Source organism: Orbicella faveolata, unplaced genomic scaffold, assembly GCF_042242905.1.
Source record: "Orbicella faveolata isolate gen_17 unplaced genomic scaffold, um_ofav_v1 contig_36, whole genome shotgun sequence".
Classification (NCBI taxonomy): Eukaryota; Metazoa; Cnidaria; class Anthozoa; order Scleractinia; family Merulinidae; genus Orbicella; species Orbicella faveolata.
The window spans coordinates 16,315,125-16,337,441 of NW_028301565.1; the positions used below are offsets into that span (position 1 = coordinate 16,315,125).

General features: G+C 40.0%; 1 protein-coding gene and 1 long non-coding RNA gene across 7 annotated transcripts; one reads left to right on the forward strand and one right to left on the reverse strand.

Annotated features, from left to right (window-relative positions):
- Window positions 1-641: 641 nt before the first annotated feature.
- LOC149102434 (uncharacterized) lies at window positions 642-1,331 on the reverse strand. The gene is made up of 2 exons (XR_016202478.1): window positions 1,186-1,331; window positions 642-1,085 (listed from the first exon to the last, which is right to left on the reverse strand). It is a non-coding gene; the product is annotated as an uncharacterized LOC149102434 (long non-coding RNA).
- Window positions 1,332-1,454: 123 nt separating this feature from the next.
- Window positions 1,455-21,649, forward strand: LOC110040368 (TNF receptor-associated factor 2-like). 6 transcript variants are annotated; one of them, XM_089275046.1, is made up of 8 exons: window positions 1,455-1,525; window positions 12,978-13,165; window positions 14,409-14,463; window positions 14,624-14,728; window positions 15,145-15,309; window positions 15,796-15,873; window positions 16,327-16,416; window positions 16,639-21,649. In XM_089275046.1, exons 2-8 carry the CDS (start codon window positions 13,026-13,028, stop codon window positions 17,695-17,697), a joined length of 1,692 nt encoding a protein of 563 aa, XP_089131172.1. In that variant the 5' UTR covers window positions 1,455-1,525; window positions 12,978-13,025; the 3' UTR covers window positions 17,698-21,649. The 6 variants fall into 6 exon arrangements, with proteins under 6 accessions (XP_089131172.1, XP_089131173.1, XP_089131178.1 ...); XM_089275047.1 differs by lacking the exon at window positions 1,455-1,525 and adding an exon at window positions 2,578-2,659; XM_089275052.1 differs by lacking the exon at window positions 1,455-1,525 and adding an exon at window positions 5,868-5,971.
- The last annotated feature ends 668 nt before the right edge of the window (window positions 21,650-22,317 follow it).

Genomic DNA, 22,317 nt, shown 5'->3' on the forward strand with positions numbered 1-22,317 from the left:
TAAAAATGGCGGCTTTTTCTTTACAGCTGGACCTCGCCATAGAGGTAAATCGTCATTTCCTCGAAAACGAGTGCGATGACCTATCATTTTTTTCTGTTGTTTTGAATTGAGTAATAGATTTCTCTCCGTAAAATAAATAAGAACCAATTCTCAGTGTAGAACAAGAAACAATCGTCGGAAATGTGAATTTAGCATGCAATCGGGGCTATAATCATGGTGCTATTATAAGGATTTATTGGGTACAAACAAGGTGCTGTTGCTCCTAAACGAACATGGGGACCCCTCATTTTTATTTCAAAATAAGTTCTTATAATATAAACAATCAATAGGCAAAGTTTGACAATAACCTCAGTGCAGGTTCTATTTCAGTGGAATGACCTTAAAGCGGACACTAGTGAATGTCCCAAGGGTGTCCCCTTAAATACAGGTTTCACTGTAACTATTAACTGTCATCGGGGGAGACATTCTCGGGTTCCATAACGGCCGCGCGTTAGAAGAGTCAGTTATATGAAGATAATAACTCGTGATGTTATCGGAGCGTTACATTTACAAAGCGGCAGACAAGATGATATGGGGAACATGTGGCCTTCGCTTCTAGTAAAATCCCTTCTTAACGGCCCAAAAAGACCCAGGAACACAAGTAAATAACAGTACATTTATTTTACAAGAATGTAAATGATTATGTTATTGCTGATACAGTGTTCAGTTCCCCTGTGATGTGACCTTCGACACCGGGGAATCAAGTTGCATTTGTTATCACTAAGAAAAAGCCCGCAATTAAAAAACTCTTGCTTTCTCGAAACGGTGTTGTTATATCAAATTATCCTTAAATAGTTTTTCTGCTTTTCTAACTGGCCGACGTCTTTCCTGCAATCGAGTTTGGAATCTTCTTAAAGAAGCCAAGTTTACGAAGGAGAGATTAGTTAACTAAATCAAACGTTCGAACTATATAGTCTATTAACCGTTTCCCCCGGGCCGCTTCCACTTTGGATGCGCCGTACGGACACAACTTCGCAAAAGACCTCGGTTTCTCGAAGGAGACGAATAATTTCATCCTTTTTGCTCTCGTCAATCTCGAGAGTTACCTAGGAAAAGAGAGGCACCAAAACAATTCGTGAAATACAGGTCTAGAGGCTAACAACAGCACAGGGAGAATCGATGTAACAGAAAGTGATGTGTACTTACCCGCACGCGTTTTTCTGTGACAATGTCACCTCCACCTAACATTTTACAAACACTTTCCACGCTTCAGATATTCAGATATTTCTTCATTAGCACCGTACGTAGTAACAGCAGATGTAAGAAACTTGTGTGCATCGCGACCCGGAGATGTTGACAGCTCCGTGTCTAAAAAAAAGTTCGCTAAGTCCAAGGCTCCTTATATAGCGCGGGTCCTAAGATATCCGTTCTCCTATTGGCTGCAGAGGAAACAGCGCAAAATTCAAAATAAAATACTCTTACAGAAGCAGTTTTATCATTCTATACTGGCAGAGGCCGAGACACAAAGCAATAGGGGATTTCTAAGGTAAGGACTTTAGTTAATAGATATACTGAACAAATCTGAATAACTTATCAAACAGTGGACTCCATCACCCTTTGCTAATAAGATTTTAAAATCATGTGATATATTTTTATGCACGGTAGTCAGAAGATCACTATCGACTGCACTGATCAGCTAGCTATTGACGCAGGATATATAAATCTTTTGAAATCTTTCTGTAACTAGTAAAACCTACAGACTGCCCCGAAGTCATGATGACCGACTTTATGATAGCAGCGTTTAAATGATTTCACACCACGGTCCATAATGTTTATTAGATTTTATACTTCAACCCGAAAGCGATGAAACTGTGATTATTAATGCACTGTACCAAAATAAACTAAGATAAACTCTACAACATAGAACACCCAGGATTCAGTAAGTATAACAACAATTGTTGAGTTCTCGTTTATTTCAAACTCTTCAATAAATCGGATTTGACGTTTGTTTTATCATATCGCGCGCGGATATGAATTGCGCCAAAACTTGATCGGGAGTCTTCCCAAGCCTACGTATGTCGAACCGTTATGAACAACAGAGTGGAATTTGCATATCATTTCATAATTGCATATATATACAGCCAGTAGACTGAAATCCTAAAATAGATATGCTTTCCAAGCTCGTTTCATCCGATGTAGTAGAATAATAATGATAAACAAAATGGAGGTCAAATCTACCGTGACAATATTAACGTAATTTGCATATGGCGGGTCAAAACCGGAAGCTGCATTCTCCTAATCAAGCAAACACAGCAACGGCACATGGATGATCAACGCAAACTTCCCTAAACGTAAAACAAAGGCCGAGTTTTCACATCTCAACAGCACGGCCTGCGTAACAAAAATTTCAAGATATTTTTAAGTTAGAAGTTAATAGTGAAGATGACCTGTGACTATCACGTTGCTGCGCCGTTTCAGACTGTCTCAGTCGGTAAAAGAATGCGTTACACAATGATAAATTTCCCCGCCTCTGCAAACATGAAATATTACATATTGCCCTCCAGAAATGCTTTCTTTCTTTTTTGCGATAGTCTAGTCCTTGGAATGCTCTGTCTATGTTCCACTCGTTCAAAGACCTCTTCAAACCAGTTCCCGAAACAACAAGAGAATTACATTCTGGGTAAGAACACAAACAAGCAACATTTATTTTTGATTTTAAACCTGGGATAAGGGCGCTTAAATTGATTCGAAAAACAGTGCACATGAAAATCGACAATAATTTATATGCTATGAGACTATCTTGGCCGGTTTACATTATTTCCTCTTTAAAGGCTGAGTCATTCGGTACTTTTCTATTAATTTCCTTCGAAAATAGATAAAAGTACCAGCATTTAAGCGTTTTAAGTGCTCAAATGATACGATAAATATTGATACGTTTATCAATTTCTTGATCAAACCTTTATGACATATTTGATTGGCTGATTGTACCAATCAAACATCAGTTCCCTCTCTTTCAATAGGTAATTTTTATAATAACAAAAATGGCATGGACGTGAACAAAAATAGCTGGCTTTTGAATAATGAAGCAAATGTAAGTACATAGATTGAACATTAGTGCTCGAAGAACTTATGCCTTAATTTCCTTCATGTTTACCTGTACAAATTCTATATAGGGTAACCGATTCGTCTCACTGATGGCTTATTTCTCTTTGGGTGAAAGTCGTTCTCATTGGTTATCATTTTGTCCCGAAACAACTCAAGTGTCCACAACAGCAAGATGCCTATAGCAAATGTCTGTGTATGCCCCCCCCCCCCCCCCCTCCTTGCACTTAAAATAGGATTTTGGGGATTCCCCAATTATCGAAACCATTTCCGTACGGAACTCGATGATTTTGTCGGTCTTTGGTCGGGCTATCTGCAGGATTTTGCAAAACTTGGGGAGTCGAAATGTCTTTATACCAGAAAATCGCTGCACCAAGTCCGATCCGTGCAACTTAAGGTAAAGCAAGGAACATACTTCTGTTATCTTGAACCTGTACGTACTACCTCCAGTTAAAAACACAGCCTTTACCAAAGGTCGACTAGCGCATTCTAGTTCAAAATCGGTTTCTAGTGCACGTTTTTACTTGCAATATAAGCATAACCCAGTGAGTACAGCAGCTAAGACGTAAGCGTAATAATGAACAAGGGTAAACAGAGGAACACTGTAAAAAGTGACCACACTCGTTCCTATTACGTTGTTTTCACTAGAACCACTGCATAAGAAGAACAAAGTTAACGTTCTTCATGGGATCCCAAGATAGATATTAGGGCTTAAGTCATTTTAAGAAAAACAGCTGTTTGCAATCGTTTACGAAGTGATATAACCGAATTTGAAAACGGCTTCGACGAAATTCAGTCGGTTGCTTGACAAGTAGTTTTAACTTCCGCTTTCAAGCGGAATATTCCGTCCCGATGTATTCTAATTTGCCTGCGGTTGTATTGGCTATTTTGTCAACATCTTGCTTTTAAGTAAGATGTCGAAAAGTATAATTTGTGCGTTTTACAATAACGTGCTATTAACATACTGACACAAAAGGTAAGTCAAATACTCAAGGAAGATATTAATTAAATGCAAAATGTGCAGGGAAAAAACAGTGAACACGAAGACTCAAGCTGCTTGTGTGCTGTAAGTGTTTTTGCTTGAGCACGCATCTTTTGTTTTATCGATGCGCATTTTACTGATATTATTACCCTTGACACAATATCAATCAACCCTATTGAATAGGAAGACGTAAACGCAGGGCTTTAAATGCAATGGACTGAACTTTCAGCCTTTTTAATCTGTCATATTTATGCTTTGGCAATGTATTATTAATAACAGAGAACAGAGAAAATTAACCTTTGTGTACACTGTTTTCTTTTCAATAACATGTGGAGCATTTAGCAATATCAATTTTACGCCATAACCCAAGAGCATCCTTGTTTGTAAAAGCCGACGGGGGAGTGCCGACTGGTAACAACTTGATACCCTCCATTGGTACATGAAGATGCTTCGGTTTCGAAAGCCGCGGGGAGTGGGGGGGGGGGCGGGTACTCCCTTATATGGGCTATATAGGTATGTGCGGCCCCAAAGGGTATGGTTTTTCAGCTGTTTTGGTCATAAATAGGGTATCGATTTTAGCTGATTTTGGCCATTTTGGTCATAAATAGGGTATGGGTTTTGCACTCTAGCCAGGATATGGGTATGTTTTTAAAAAGAAGCCACTTTTTCGTCATTATCGAAAAGAAAATCATCAAAGGCCCTTCACAAATTATGTTTTCGGTAATTTAACATTGGTCTGAACTAGGAAACTTATTATAACGCAGGTCTGAAACAGGGTTTTGATTTAAGGGTTAGGTCATAAATAGGGTTTCGAATTTTTGGTCAGATCATAAATAGGGTAGGAAATATCGCAGATTTTGGTCATAAATAGGGTAAGGGTTTTGGGTGGCGGGCCGCACACCCCACCCGATTTTTCTGGGAGTACCACCCCCTCCTCCTCCCCCGGGCGAAAGCCCGAGATACTTTCCGTTCCACGAAAACTCCCGGGTATAATATTCGAAAATTTCCAGTGGTGACTAGAACAACATTTTCCCATCAACTGCACCGGAATGGAACATTTTCCCAGAATTTCTATCCGCAGAAGAGGACAACCTCACCCAAACTTTAAACATTTTTTCCCGGAAATTTTCGTTCTATTCGGTTTGCCGATTTTGCTTCCGGAATGTTTGTTGAATGGTTCGCATTTCGGACATTCGACATCACTGTTTTCGTAGATACTTTCCCATGAAATTTTTGAACTAGTACCTCCCGTTCTGAAATTTCCGGAATTTTTGGATGAATGCAAAGCACCCCTGTAATGGAAGGGTTGGGGAAGAAACTGAAAGAAAAAAGATTAAACCTATTGCTTCGCGCAGTAAAAAGAGATTATGCGCAATAAACGGGGGCATTCCCCTCGGACTTTCAACTTTGAAACTGAAAGATCTAGTGTCAAAATGTCCGATCTGACGACACTGGGGGATCGGACAAACTATTATGTTAAAATGTTAAAAAAGTTAAATGTTGAATGTTGTAGCGGTCAATGTGATTAGCTACATCTACCTAGTTCCAAGCATGCCACTTAAACTTAGACGTTCATATAATTTAGCAAGTTGTTATATTACAGCAGCAGCTGTATATTTGACAAAATTATTCGCACGCCATAGATAGATACATTGTAAGTCATTTTAAATTAGCTCAGTATGTCTCTGATGATGGTGCAATCATCGCAGAGAATTAATCATGAGCAAATTCGTTGACCTTGCAAAACTGAAAAAAATTATGAAAGTTGATGAAATCAGACTGCAGCATTACATCGTTTCTTTTATTAAAGGGAGTTGCTGGTGTGCAATTTGAATAACCCTGAAACCAAGAGAGAGTTATCTACAAACAACGGCTCAACTGCAATCGAGGAAATACAACAAAGAAATAGTAGGTCTAGTTCTGTAATAATGTACACTGGGATTATTTACCTCGCAAATAATAGCAAAAGTTAATTCCACGATCTAATTATTTCCAAAGCCAAGTTTATGCACCTGAAATTTATGACAGGTTTTAATCAGCGCCAGATTCTTTCCCTGATTTAGAATTTACTTTACTTTTAAAGTACAAAAGTGAATTATTTACATTTGACATGATACCGTGACTGGCATCCGTGCGGAGCAAGTTATGCCGCAGGTTGTCCCGATATTCAAATCAAATCGTTCGTTGATCATTATTGGATGCATCCACGTAACTCTTAGTGTGCCATGCTTCATTTCTTTGTTCGTCGAAGTTCTGTGTTTTATCTTGTTCTTCATATGGATGCTAACAAGTCTAACGATATCTAAGCGCAAAATTGCGCAACAGGATCTGGAACTGAAAGAAATTTCATGTTAACGATGCTGTCCGTTTGGTGAGGCTGTCGCCACTAGTAAACCTTAAAGATTTGCACACGTAATCATTTTAAAATCAAGTTACAGATTTAGAGTAGGCTGAATAAACGTTACTCCAGTGAGTCAGTACAAACAAATAATAGCAGCACAGCGGGTACGAGTTCGTTTTCTAGCTTAACCCTGTAGAGACTGTAAAATAAAATGAATAGAAAATCACTTATGAGACTGTGCATGATCGTCTACGACCTTTAGACTGATGCGCAAGTCTTTAATTCCAATATAAATTTTCCGGCGGCGATCATAAACATCCACAAAATAACACAGTACACTTATCAATTTGCTGCAATTTCCGGTGGTAGTTGCTGTGGAGCGAGCGAGCAGCAACATAATCAGGATTTAAGAAGAATATATAGAAGGGGGTACGAATTCTCGAATTCATCACTTTTTACCAGAATGCATTGCAGTTAACCAGACTGCACTGCGCCACTTTTACTGGAGCGCATTGCGCCACGAACAACACGAGGATGTCATACTCGTCGAGCCGTCGTCCTTTTTCGCGTGGATTCCACTGAGAAAGTTTGCTCTGATTTACCTGTAAAACGATGTGAAGGAGATCGTGCTTGACTTTCACAACTCTTGCCATGCAGTATGTGAAAGTTTGTAAATCTGGACGATTAATTGTGACATCTTAATCTTAGTATGTCATTTCTTAGCAGTCTCGCCTCCTTCGCCGAATTCTTAAGAAATCGTCGTTACTAAAGCCTGTAGAATAATTAAAACAAACGAAAACCGTGGAACACGCTGATTTCATAAATGCTGCAATCTATTCCTTTTCATCGAAACATGACTTTAAGCTAAAGCTTGAGCATTTTCACACATCGCGGTGGACACGTTCTCGACACAGTCTGTGTTCTTCTGTCGAGTTCTAGAGATATTTAATGCGTGCCAGTACAGAATTTGTAAGTTAGATTTCTGCTCCTACAATTTCCACATCTTTCGATTTTCGCGATCTGGTAAAGGGGAGGCTGATGTGTATCGTTTTATGCCCAAACATACTTCAGATCACAATGTGCTTTTTTTTCTCGATCCTTTGTCACACCTCGCCATCGATGCGTCATCATGCATGAAGTTGATGCATACAACGACAGATTTTAAGTGACACCACGATTTGACACTACTTTGAGAAATAACAGTTAATGTAAGTGTTGGAACGCGCAGATAAATGAATCACGGCGTTAAATATGTCACTATCAACAGAATGTGCCGCAGCATTACTATCTTTTAGATACCCTAGTAATATCACTGATGTCGTGTTGGACCGTTTCCCAAAACATTCTGTAACACCTCGCCAATCATGTTCGCTTCGGGGAGTCTCAGCCTAGAAGGCAGTCAAATAAAGGAAAAACTTTTTCTATAGACTGGCGATATTCATAATATACTGTAAGTTCTTTTACGCTTGTTTAACGTCCGTGTAGTACTTGACGTTTCCCTTGAGGTCAGACCCCGGTGAACACGAAATACGCGTCTAACAAGATATTCACTTTTTTTAACACTAAATAACAGTATCTCCGAATTAGTTCAGTGTCACAAGTCTCGCATTTGTGGTCAATTTCTGTATCAAAATTATGCTAAAGATTGGCCGCCATTCACGGTAATGGTGTTATACATCCGGTTGCTTTTAGTGGAAGTGTCACCCACGTTATATTCAATTGGGTCAAGGGCTGTATGAAAAATGCAGCTCGAGGCTAAGTACTAGATATTGTAGAGGATCTGTGCTGCTGAAGCCAACCCGCACAAGGCTCGCGTTCTTGTGGTCTTGAGAGTGACCGTCTATCATCACATCCAATTTGGTGAAGACGAGAGCGCAATTTGAAGTGTTCACACACACTGATTAAAAAGACGATTTAGTTGGCGAAACCGTGCACTTCCAGAGAAGCCTTTTCGGAAAATTGTTTAGTTACAGCCACGGAAAAATGCTTTGTTGCATGTCTAGAATGGTGAAGTGGTGTTTTTCATTTGTCTGGTGGTTTTACTTGCGTGCCACGAGGGATGACGAGGAAAAGAGAAGACCTGTTGGAAATTATTGTTACGAAGGTGAGTAACTGAACGAAAACGTTTTTTTTTTTTTTTTTTTTTTTTTATAGTGGTTTAAACTGATCAGCTATGGGTTGTCTTATTATTTTCTCTTCTAAGTGTGTGAACACCAGTGAACGAGACAGGTGTCCTTACGCGCTGTTTACGACATTTCAGACCACAGGATTCTTGAATACATAAAAAAAATGATTTAGTCATGTAACGCCATATAAGACAACCTTTCTCTCTTGAGAACCCTAGGCTGTTTTTCTTAGTTTCAATGAAAACGTATTTTGTTAACACATAGGTTATGATTTCTTTTTCCAGAGAGAATGCCTGTTCAGTGCACAGAGGGTGATAATGATGATGACTTGATGCTGGTTTAAGAGAAAACACAATACCCATAAAGGCGGTCATCTGGGATGTGACGATACGTCAATAAATTAACGGAACGCACTTCCAGAACATTGACATAAATATATTTACTATAGTTAGCGACGAACTGAGAAACAAACACCGACGTAAGCTGTGAATTGCTTTAAACTAACTTTTTTTGTGCCATGTTTCATTATGTCTTAGTTCGTTTTAGTTTTGCTTGTTCCTTATGGATGGTAACAATACAATGTATGCATTAAGAAAACCGTGCAACGTGATCGCCTCTAGTAAAACTTAAAATTTGCACACGTAATTATTTTAAAATCAAGCTACAGATTTAGAGTATGCAGAGTTAATTAATGCTAGAGTTAATGTAGCACAGTGGGTAAGAGTTCGTTTTCTGGCTTAACACTGTAAAATGAAATGTATAGCAAATCACTTATTAGACTGTGTATAATCGGCTACGACCTTAAGACTGATGCACTTGTTTTTAATTCTAAAAACAATTTTCGGCGATCGTTAACACCCACAAAATAACGTGCACAGTGCACTTATAAATTTGCTGCAATTTCCGGTGGTAACAAATCAATTCCTGAGTAATGGGTAAAGGTTTTCTACGTTTTCTCAATTGAACGTTGTTTTTCTTTCGTCTCAGTTCACCGCGCAGTCGTTTAGTACTGATGTATGACCTCAGTAATCGCATTTGGCTGAGCGCAGCGTTTTACATACAGTTCTGTAAACATCGAAAATTATTTTCGGTCCGGTGAGTCTCAGCCCAGAAATTCAGATCAACAAAGGGAAAACGCCCTTTTCGACGATGGCGATATTCATAAATTACTTTTCCGTTAGCTTGGTTAACATCTGTGTAGTACTTGACGTAAGAAACATACATGAACTGAGAAACATGGAATACGCGACTGATATGATATATTCACTTCGAGTATTCAAACAACATCTCCGAATTCGTTTAGTGTCATTTGAGGTCAAATTCTTGTGAAAATGATGCTCGATGATTGGCTGCCACACCGAAAATAGAAAACAATGGCTAAAAATGATACGATGATGTCGTACAGTTGTTTTGAGAAATGCACAATAGTCACATTTTCAGGTTGCCATATAGCAGTGATGACTTATAAAGTCGCCGGTCATCACTGTACAAAGTCATCACTGCTATTGCGGAAAGAAAACATTATTCGTTTCATAACCTGCGTATGCATGTGTACAACCCGTTCACGTGACTAACGAGCGCACTTTAACTCTAGTTTCTCTGAACGTCAGGCAGTTTTGTGTAATGCTTGCTTAAAGTTAAGTTATGTTAGCATACACAAGACTCTTCCCAAGATGTAGATTGAATTCTCGTGATAGCTCTTTAGCTCTGGAACGCTGAGATAAGAAAATGATATTATATAATGTAGTCTGGGCCATGTACTGCATGTATTACTCACTCACCCATGAACAGCTTCAAGAGACTATGACAGCTATCTACAAGGACTTTTGGCAAATGTTCTTACCAATTCTTTAGAAAGTTTCGACTCACCACATGTACCAATGTTTTGAGGGTCTTTAAATAGACCATGTTTGTTTAGTATATTCCACGCCCTGGGTTTTACGAAAACCGACAGAATAACGCTAATTTCCTTAGTTTGTGGTTAGCTTACTATGACTGTTATAAGCCCACTGCATATTACAATTTCGATCTTTTTTATACTGATATTGACCGCCATTGTATTAAGGCTGGAATCTTAAATTTAAACCCTAGTGTTGCAATTCAACAAAATATGTATTCGACAAAATTTGTAACTGAAAGACAACGAGACAACGCGATGGTCATATTCCAATCCACAGTGCTACGATTGTATTTCATGACTCTGTTAAGTACGTTCAATTTGAAAGGTAAACAGTATTCAACCTTTGGGGATTCCCCGTCGTCGTTCGGGTAACAAGCCAATTTAATATTCCGGAGTTGTAAAATAATCCAACAGATGTCAATCAAGTTCAGTGAAGCGCGTATGGAATAACACATCGGAGGCGAAAGGAGTTCCACCAGACATGCTATGTTCCACGCTACCAATCCTTTTTCGAGGAATGTAAGTGAATCTTACCGTTCATGATGAAAGTGAAAGCTGTTAAGTGAAAAGATCTGTAGCGAAATTTCGTCTGTTAATAAGGAGCTAGCGCCATTGTCTTGAATGGTACTCGACTCCAAAGTAGTGCTAAAGGCTGTGCGATTGTACATGTAGTCGCGTCGGTTATAAACGGTTTGTTGACCTCAACTGGTTATGTGTTTCGTATAGTTGTTTCATATATAGCAATGTACGCGAAAGCTTTACTTGATAACGATGGAAAAGACTGAATTGGAAAGGTTTAAATTATTTATCATTGTTGTCTGCGTCGTTGAATTCTTGGAATCAGTGAGTAGGGTCGTGCCCTACAGGAAACAAAGACTGGTTCTGTGATGCAGGAAGACTAATGTAACGCCTGCAGGTAAATATGGCAGTGCATAAAGACCCCTTTGTATGCTTACGCACCCAGTATGAGCGGTATGTACGATGAGCGGGATTAGTAGCGAGACTCACCACGAAGTATAAATCGCCCTACTGAGTATGTACAAATGAGGCTATGAACAGGAAGAGTCTTGTCATGGCATGCAAACCGAATTCAATAACACTTATGACCTAAACTAAATCACTAGCATAGCTTTCAATTAATGTTATCGCTTAGAATTAGACGATTAAAACTGTTTTGAAAACTATTCAGCAGAATCGAGTCGATGTTTATCAGTGAAATACGAAATTTAGTGGCCGCTGTAATTTTCCAAGTAAAGATACAACGATCGCAGTTTCATTTTCAATTTCGTTTCAAATAAACAAACTGCATGCTCCAGCAAGTTTCGAATGCAATGTTGTTTTGAAGTAAATATGAAGGTGTCGGTCACTTACTACAGTGTTACTACAGAGCTATGTGACATTACTTGCTACGCAACGGACAAAACATGAATTTCTTCGTGAAACCAAGAAACTCTTTTATTGTATTTGAAGGTATAGAAAATTGCTCAACTAACGAGCTTGACTTAACTATCCACGCTTCACTTGTCAGACCTTTACTAACAGAGCCCAATTATCTACTGATTGCAAAACTTACAGGATTCTAGAGACGGAGCTTTTGCGTTGCGTTTGTTACTGACATTAATCCTCAACGTACTTCCTCTTAACTCAGCTTTACCTTACTTTGTATTACTTCTTTCACGCTTTGCTTCATTTTGTTGTCGCAGTTCATCACAATTAGCATTTTCCTATTATAAATTCAACTTCCAACGCCTTAGCTTGTACATCAATCGCCTTAAGATGACAGTAGATTTTGTCGAAACATGTCTTTCAAACTTAAAAGTTTTGTTGTTGTCTTTAAATTCTTGACTTGCCTGCTATTATCAGGGCCCTTTGGAAATATCTAAATAAGCAGTGGCCTAAACTGAGGAATATACAGTCAGAGCTCGTTTCAGTTGAAATGCTGGTCCGTACTCTTATATCAGCCATATCTATCTCTACGCTGTTTGTGGACATGGCTATTTCTAAAATTTTGTATCCATCATATCTCTTGAGTTTCAATAGTGCATTGGGTAGGGAAGGGGAGAACAGTAATGCATTATAAAAGGATAGCAAAGCTTTTTCAAACTTCAGTTGTAAAACGCAAATAATTTATGGCATTACATCAGTGTCCCATGGACACTGTACCTGTAGATTGGTTTTAGTCACCCATCTCTATTTAGTGATTTGTTTACCTGGCTTTGCTTGCCTTACTCCGAGAATAACATTTCATCAGCCTTGGCAGGAGCTGTTTTTTTTTTTTCTTTTTACAGGGACAGGAGTTGCTGTTTTGCTTTTTTTTACATTACTTCGCCAGCCATTGGTGAATCAATTATTAAAGGATTATTGGTCAAGTCAACAGACATCAACGCCCCTCCCCGACGCTGTATATAAATCCTTCACTCAATAAAATCAGCGCGCCGTTACTCCGCGGTGGCCGCCAACGATGACATCACAACATTCAACTACTCAAACAGTGTTCAACTCCAACTTTGACTGACTTTCATTCTTTCTGTCCGATTCTGTTTTCAGGGAAACAAGTGCTTTAATTAGTCAGATACAAGACTGACAACTGTCCCAATGGCAGGGCACACAGTATCTATAAACAGCACAATTGACCCAAGATATCTGTGTTCTTGGTGCAGTAACATTCTAAAAGATCCTGTGCAGACAGGCTGCGGCCATGTTTATTGCAACTCCTGCATCACGAATCTAAAAAGGTAACTGCAGAATCATGACTGTGCCTTATTTTGAAATGACACTATGTTCTGCAGAAGTAGATCGTCGCTGTCTACTTCTGCAGCATTGCGCGCAACAGTTAATCACCATATGCCAATACATACACATATAATGTACAGATTTAGCCAAACCTAAAAGCGGCCGCTTTGTTCAAAACCCAATTAAGCTAACCCAGGATAAGCGAGAATTTTGATTTGAGTTTTGTAACTTTGCGGTAACGGTTTTCCTTTTATATTTTCGGCCTTCTGTTTTGATTTTGAATAATCTCAAACTACACCAGGAGCCCCGACCCTAAAGCAGTGAAAAACACTTGTATAAAAAAAAAAAAAAAAACTTCGGTTAACTGGTCAGTGAATACCTTGTTTTGACAGGTGTCAATTGACCATGTCATGGATGTCGAATATCAAACACGTACGCTGTAAACCAAGACTTGGTATTAGCTGGAGTATGGCCGCCATGTTGCACGACGTCGTCGTTGTCGTCATCGTTGGGCGCACGCGCCCGCGATCCGTGCCGCTAGCCATGTTGATCATGAAAAAAGAGTTGCACGGGTTTCTATTTTTATGCATGCATGTGGTTCTGTTCTTATAGTTATGGTGTTCCACTTGGCGGCCCTTCGGGCCGCCGGAGCTCCACTATTATTAACCACTCTATGCGAAACGTCTATTTGAAACAAGGCGATCTGTTTGTGTATCTATGTTTGTTAAAAAGTGATAAAAACCGTGTCGATACATACCAATATGTATTTGGTCAAGCAACCTTCAAACTTTAGCTCACGTAATTGTACATTGCCGTACCAGCAAGGTTGAGCGAGACGTTGCAGGATTTGGAGGGGTTCACTCAAATTTCGACGATTTTCCAACACACACTGCAACACAAGTGCAATAATGCACGCTATTACCAGATTACAAAATTACAGCTGGGCCTCCCGGAAGTTGTTACTTGCAAAAAGTAGAATCGCGTTACGCTTCTGCGACATTGCTCCCAAACAATTTTATGGTGTTTCCACCACATGCAGCATGGCATACCATGATGTCGCTGACCCTATTTTGCAAGTAATGATGATAATATGTCGCATAGTGATGGCAATTCCATTTCATTCTAGCCATGTTGGCCAACTCTCTCATCGTTCTCTGAATGCCCCAGTTTTCAGCTTTCTAGCTCTACATCCGAAAAAAAAGACACACACACACACACTTTCGTCTTTTCTTCTACATTGCACAGGGATGATGGAAGCTTTATCTGCTTTGTTGACAAGATTGCAGTTCCAGCAGACCAGGTATATATGTAAATAGCTTTTAAAAGTTCTTTTGGCAAAATTATTTGTTTCATTTCAAAGAGGTTTCATAGCTTTGCGCACAATGCTCAATATAATTCATTTTTGACTCCTTGGTTAATTTACAACAGATGACTAACAACGTGTCCATGTCACATTACAGCTATTTCTTGATAACTTTATGAAACGCGAAGTACTTTCTCTGGTAGTCGCATGTCCCAATTCAAGCGATGGCTGCGAATGGAGAGGGGAAGTAAGATACATTGATGTAAGCCAAACAAATGTTTTATACCTGAAATAACAGTACTTATCGTAGGATGATCAACGGCACTCTAAGAGTAATTAATGCGCACTATGCATTTAGACCTTCCATAATCACAGTTACCGCAGCACCTGTACAACCATAACGTCTTGTCGCCCTCACTAAGCACAACAAGATACCAAAGAGTAAGAAACAGAACCTGTCACAGCTTTAAGCATAACATCTGAAAACAAGCAAAAATCCTTTGGTATGGTCTTGGTATACAACGTTTTCTTAGGGTTGTTATCATGCTCGTACACAAGGGCTCTGGGGACGATATTGGGCTCTCACGGAATCACCTGGTCCACTTACTCAGTGAAACAAAATAATGCAAAGTGGAGAGCGAAGTGAACGAGTTCGTATTGCTTTTCCTTTCCACATAGAAGCACCGTCTGTCCTGCCCTGCGGAAAGACAGAATTGTTCCAACTACAACTGCCGCGAACGAATTAAGAGATCGGACCTTCAGCGACACGTGGAACATGAATGTCCTTATCGCTCGCAGCTGTGCCCCTTATGTGGAGAATCCTTGACAGCAGCTGTACTTAAGGTTAGTTGGGTGACTTGCATTAGGAAGTTAATACTCAATACAGTCACCATGGAGACGCAGAGGCAACGCTGGGGCCTAATGAATAACACCCTGGATTCTCGATCAAGTGGCATAAGCTATGTTCTTGGGCGAGACACCTGACTTCTTTACTAGTGAACTGCCTTATCCTATCACTAAGGAGTGGATCTCTGAAGTGATTATCATGATCATCTTCAGCAATACCCTTACCCTAAACCCTAACCCCAGAAACACCCCTGTCTTGCGCCGTGTAGCGATCTCAGACGCAAGCTAATAATGGCTTTACGGCGGAGAACATTACTTTCTCCTCAAAAATAATCAGACCAGATCAGGCTTCGATGTCCTTTTGCGGAACTGATGTTGACTGCTATTCGTGCTAATCCAACGTGCCTGGATATCAGATACTAAACACACAGATTCCTTATTGAACACGGCCCTCGTTGGTACCTTTTTACCATCTTTTTTCAGACTCACCAAGCACAGGATTGTAAAATGTATCTCGTGACGTGCCGCGGGTGTGGCAAAGAAGGAATTCCACGTGGAGAGGTAGCCATATTTAAATTCTTATTTTTCTGATACGCGATGAATTTTTTACTTCATGACGGAGAACACGTCACAATCAGTTGTGACTGGAACCATTGTTCCATTTTAGCCTTATTAAACAAAGCCGATTAGATTTTTTGATTTTCAGCAACGAGGCATCATACCTAATTTAGCATTCGCATACTACTTGTATTGCTTGTTCTAGCTGTTCTCATAAGAAACCGAACAAAGTGGGTCGCGCTTTACTCTCAAAGAATTCTACAGTTTTGCAGTGCGTATGCACCGAGACACAATTTCGTCCTCAAGAGGCAATACTACTGGGATGGACAAAACCCGGTGTTATCACTTGAGAAGTCTGCCTGGGTTTGGACTTTTCAATGAACAAGTCCAGCATTAATAAAGATAACGTTCACTTCTAATCCAATTATTTCTTAATTCCTCCTGTTCCACTGACAGATGGCAAATCACCTTAGCCCCATCAATGGTGACTGTGAAGCAGTTGAGAGGTGCTGCGCATTTCAACCGATTGGTTGCGGTGAGAGCAAGGTTTGTATCAAAATATTCTAAACTGAAAGGCATGAAAACTGAGCTAATTTCTTTCAAGAAATGTTCACCATTCACCGACGTATCAGAGCATTAACAGCATTTAGACAAAGAGGTCGGGAAAAAAGGACCAGTTGTGCTTGTCACAATGGACCGCCTACATGTAAACACTGGATCGTGATCAAAGCTTATGTAGACTACATTTTAACACTATTTACTTGACAGAAAATGAAGCTGTCGGAGGCCACGAAACACAACGAAGTGTCTTCGATGCTCCACTTGAATCTGTTGTTGGCGTTTGTGTTGCGTCTGGAGGAACAAGTGAAAAGTCAGCTTGCCTCTGGTGGTGCATGTGGTGGCGGTATCAGCGATCATTGGATGAGGGATTCCGAGAGGTCTATTTCCAGTGCTATATCAAGCATAGATGCAGTTGTACGCGAGACAACAGACTTGAGACAGAAGCTTCAGGACAATTCTGAAAGACTGGTAAGGTTGGAAAGAAGAGTTGCAAGCCATGGTGACACACTTCCAGCAGTGACGCCAACGTTCTCCTCGCTACAACCCTCTTATAACACAGACGAGATTTCTAGACGTCTCACGAATGCCGAAAATGGGAATAATAACATCGAGTTCCTAATAAGCGAGAATGGGCGCGAACTCAACGATCTGAGACAAGAGGTATCGTCACTTAAACGCCAGCTGGATGGTGCAGTGGATAGCATAAGGCGACTTGAGAGAAGAATGGAATCTTCAGAGCACAATTTAGCGCTCAGGAACGTTGTTCTCTCAGACATCGAGGAATATGTCCGACAGCAGCAAGTTTCCACGTACGACGGGACACTGCTTTGGAAAATATCGGATTACGCTCGCCGAAGAAACGATGCCATCAGCGGAAACCAGACGTCTATTTATAGCCCGTGTTTTTACACCAGTCGCCACGGGTACAAAATGTGCGCCCGTCTGTATTTGAATGGGGACGGCATGGGCAAAGGAACACACTTGTCGCTGTTTTTTGTCGTCATGCGCGGCGAGTTTGACGCGTTACTCCGCTGGCCATTCAGACAGAAGGTCACCATGATGTTGTTGGATCAAGACAATGTGGAGCATGTGATCGATGCGTTCAGACCCGATCCAACCAGCTCGTCTTTCCAAAGGCCCAGGCGGGAGACAAACATTGCAAGCGGGTGCCCCTTGTTTTGCCCACTGTCAGAGTTGAATAATCACGCCTACGTACGAGACGACACCATGTTCTTAAAGATTATAGTGGATACTCTGGATCTCTAAACATATAACTAAGACAACCTGGTAAGTTACAGTTAGAGAATCGGGGGAATAAGTTTGTATTTGCGGTCAATACCGTAAAGCTTTTAATCACTTATCAAAGAACAGCGCTAAAAGTGCGAGCAATCTACACTACTTCAAAAGTCCATTAGTACCTTTGAGAAGAACATTGCCGGCGAGCTCAGTCCGGTCTCGACAGCCAGAAATTCCATCTACCGATACTTTCTCCCCCGACTTTAGAAGCAGACAATAGTTTCAATATCTCTAAAAGAAAGTTAGCCTTTGAACAGGCTCCCGATTCGGTTACAGGGCGAAAAAGACAATGGCGAGCGGCGCTTGTCGACTTGCTTCGCTCGCCGAAATTTTTTCCCCCTCGCCTGGAGCCTGTTCACAAACTAGAGGAAACTGATCTGACTCGTCCTCAGACGTCCACTAAAAGGTGACTAGGGTCGAATCAGAATAACTATTTATCTAATTGATTATAAGAGCGGTTTTCAATTGAGTGTTGAAAAGTAACCACAACCAAGGTAATCACTGGCCAATCAGGGAGAATACTGACAATCCAGTAAACTAATCAAGACTCGAACCATATACATGAGGCTGACGCAAGGCGCGGGAAAATGTGAGTCGCGAGTTGTTTAACTTTTGGTTTCACGTCTGACTGGATGAGAAAGTGGTACGTTAATTTTATACCAATAGCAAAGCGTATTAATGTAATCAAAGCTAATGAGGATTACTTTTGACACTGAAGTGAAAAGCGCTCTATAGTTAACTAAGTGTTCTGGTAATCCACCAAAAGTGAAGTCAAGTAGTTTCAATGAAACTCTTAACGGATGAAAGCTACTCCTAAAGAGTGAAGCCATTCTCCCTTTTTTTTTTTTTTTTTTTTTTGATTTGCCGATCCTTATGCACACGTGACAAACATGAAATGCGTACGTTTTAAGTCAACTTAAATAGGCATATCAGCATTTCTCTCCTCATTTTCGAAAATTTACTTCAGTAAATTCTCGTTTGAAGGGTATCTTCCTAAACTCACGGAGTTCTAGTGGGATACCGTTCCATATTTTTACACCGATTCTAGCGAGGGAAAATAACTGATTCATTCTCATTGTTTCACATAAAAATTACCAGCTACTGCACTTTTACATTACTAAGCTAGTTCACGTTAGATCAGATGTGTTTGTTTTAATATTGATTCTTCACGCCACTGTTAGATAGTCCTATCTTGTCAGTGCAAGATAGCCCGGGCAATGGCCCTTTTCACGGTTAATTTTTCTCTTTTGCATTACAATGTAATCGAACGTGGACGCGAGGCAATTTCGGGCTAAAACTACAAAACAGCCCGAAATTGCCTCACATACATGCCAGATTTTATTGTAAGGCATATGAGCAAAGGTAACCGTGAAAAGGTCTATTCGATTTGGTTTATCATGTTTATCATTTATCGTTTTTCATGAGCCTGTCCTGTTATTGATCATGAATTTCGTCATAACACTGTCAAAGTAGCTGTTGATCCGCAGCCTACTTTATAAAAAAAAAGCAGTCTGCGGATCAACAGCTTTGTCAGTGTTATGTCGACGATGATGTTATGACGAAATTCGCTGTCAATAACAGGACAGACGCCTGAAAAACTGACGTCAATTCGTATTTTACAATAACAAATTGCGACTTGCTCACTGTCGCTCGTCGCGTCAACATCGCATAGATTACAAATTCATGCGTCTGTCCGCTTATTGACAATGAAAATTAGCCAATGAGTGCGCGAGAATTTTTACAGTTATTGCAAAAAAAAAATCTTGTATATGTAATTTGCAAACATGCCACCGTTTAACAAATTAAGACAAGAATATCATTACAGGCTACAGTGGGGCCTCGTGCTCCATGTGGTCACGGTAATAAGACCAAAGTAAGTATTAGCCTGCTCCAGGCTCTTTGTCAGCGGGGACGACCGAAAAAGCGAGCGGGCGAAGGAATTCGACGTACCCCCATAAAAGATTAAAATTGACGATCAGTCGCTTTAACAATTGATGTTCTTGCAAAAAAAAAACAAACAAACAAAACTATGTACTGAAAATGGGATGGTGGGAAGGAACTAATAGAGAAAACCGATTTCTCTTTTGCTGCTGCTCCATCATTGATAGAGCCGCTGGTCTGTAACAACAACCCGTCAGGAGAAACGATACCAGATCCAGTGAAAACTGTGAAAAACTGCCTTGTAAACGTAATCGTGGAATACAAGGAGTTTTCGACGATTGGAAAGGTACAGAATCATTTTCGATGAAAATAGGACTTTTTACTCAATTAACGCATTCATTCTGTAATTACCACTTAGTTTTGCATCTAACCCAGGTTTGAGAATTGAACTGACGCTTCGGTAACCAGAGCGTTGGTATCATAATCGTCTTAAGATTTGACGACCATACGCAACTAGGTTGTCTTAACGCCACCCTGGTTTAATCATCTATTATACCATATCAGGTGTTTAGAACGCTCTCTTCGGGCAAAACTAAGCATAGGTCTTAGAACATCACCTAGTCTTAATTCATTCATGTACAAGATTAGAAAAATTGATTTATCAGGCCTGGAAAATAACTCTAAGGCAGCGTCCACACAACGCCGGAGGAATAAAAACGCAGCTTTATTTCTACTGTTCTGTTAGCCCTACCGTCCACACCAATCCGTCAAGAAAGCGGAGCCTCACGAAAGCGCTCTTCAAACTGGAAGAATTTGAAAACGCCGGCTTTGTTATTTTCGTGTGGACAGAAAACATTTTGGAAACGTTGTTTTTCGATAACGACGACTCCTTAAACACAAATCCAAAATGACCGGTGATTGTTGCGTTTTTAAATTCCTGGCCGGAAAACATTTGATGCGTTTTCAGAATGAAACCTCCGTTTTCAAATTCCTCCGGCGTAGTGTGGACGGGGCTTAACCGCTGTAGTCTCTGCAGCTCATGACATGTTTTATGCCGCGAGATTTGTAATTTTTTTATGAGACATTTTAAAAACGGATTCTAATTAAATTTTTTTCTGTATATAATTTTATATTAGATTAAGTAGATAGAATAGATAGATATTCTAGAAGATTTTCATTCAGTAGATTTTTAGCTACATGTAAATAATTTTAGATTAGTAGTATTTAGTGAACGCTGTTTTATCAGATGTGTGTTTTTCTTATTTTATGTGTGTATTTTCCATTCGTCCCTCTGAATCAGACCTGATGAAACTTGGACTTCCGTTTAAAAAGTACAATCCTGCAACATGAAAACAAGAAATCTACCCTCGTCACTCCTGAAATCAGTCAAATAGACAAGAAAGCGTTCACTTGAGCATTTTGTTCAGGGTCCTAGAGAATTGGAACCTCAGCCGGCAGGCTAGGGCAAGTGCGAGAAACGTAGACCTTGTGTTAACAAGTATCGGAGCTTCCGCAGGTAGCACACTACACCAGGGAGATAAAGTGTAAGTTAAGTAACATACTTCATCAGGGAATTCTTTCAACTTTCGCAAGAACTCGACAGATCAAAATTTCCCTAAAGAAGGCAATGTTACTCACCAGGTCTGTTACAAAGGGAGTTTCCACATTGGAACTGCTGTACTGTAAATATATTATCACATATTTCAAGAAGTTTCTAGTGTTAATCTTTTCCATTATTTTCCCTTCTAGCTCATCTCTCGTGATACGGTATTAGTTTGTTGTTCTAAATGCATTGTAAATCTTAGCAACAGCGTTATGTCAGGTAGAAAGCCACAGCCATATACTCGAATTTCTTAGTGTCTTATCGACCATGTGTGTTGCACTGAAATCAGTGTAAAGCCCTATTCTCACTCATTAATAAATCATTTAATACTTATATCAACCTGCTACCTTGCTCCGCTAGCCCATACGGCTCAATACTCTAGTTTTGCTTGTAACTATGTATGAAATTATAAATTATAGTTAAGAGAGTAAGGATAAAGATTGTTGCATTATTGCATCTACCACGATGAATAACAACCACCTTTTCCTCGACAAGATTGTTGTTTTCGCCATATCCGTAACCGTGATTTTCTCTCTCCGCCGGTTTTCAGTTTGGTTCTTGGTTAGTTTCGACTGACTGGACAACAAATATCAGACACTAAAGGCAGTGTTCTGTCACATTTCCAAACACTTCAAAGTTGGTCAAAAATACTCTGCTACGCACCTTAGTTTCAACCCTCTTCTCGATCTTTCCAAATGTGTTGGAACACTGTCTCTCGAGTTTAACATATTACATCAAACGGTCCAAACAGCATTGTTCCGCACAGACTTTTTATGTTGGTCAAAAGTTTAGCTTCAATCAAACTCTGTCCTAACAAGTGCCAACAGGGCTCTAACAAAGTTTAACAGTTTCTTCCAACATTGTTATATGACACTGGAACAAAATGGACCTTTCCACTAGGGTTTAACCCAAGTATCCGTGTGTATTATTTATTGGCGACTGTAGTATGTTCTACGTCATAACCCCATGTGGTTATATTAAGAGTTAATATATAAGCGTGTTTCACCCCGTCGCTTCTGAACTGCAGTGCAGTTAGTTCGGCCATTTGTACGGGTCGTCAAACTCCGATACATTGAACTAAGTTATGGCAACAGTGATGCCAATGA

What these genes read in the sequence shown, in the direction of transcription:
- LOC110040368 (XM_089275046.1), top strand. Translation starts at nt 13,026, where the DNA reads ATGGCAGGGCACACAGTATCTATAAACAGCACAATTGACCCAAGATAT. An exon ending in TGCATCACGAATCTAAAAAG is followed by an intron (nt 13,166 to 14,408) that starts GTAACTGCAGAA and finishes TACATTGCACAG; the next exon opens with GGATGATGGAAGCTTTATCT. An exon ending in TGACAGCAGCTGTACTTAAG is followed by an intron (nt 15,310 to 15,795) that starts GTTAGTTGGGTG and finishes ATCTTTTTTCAG; the next exon opens with ACTCACCAAGCACAGGATTG.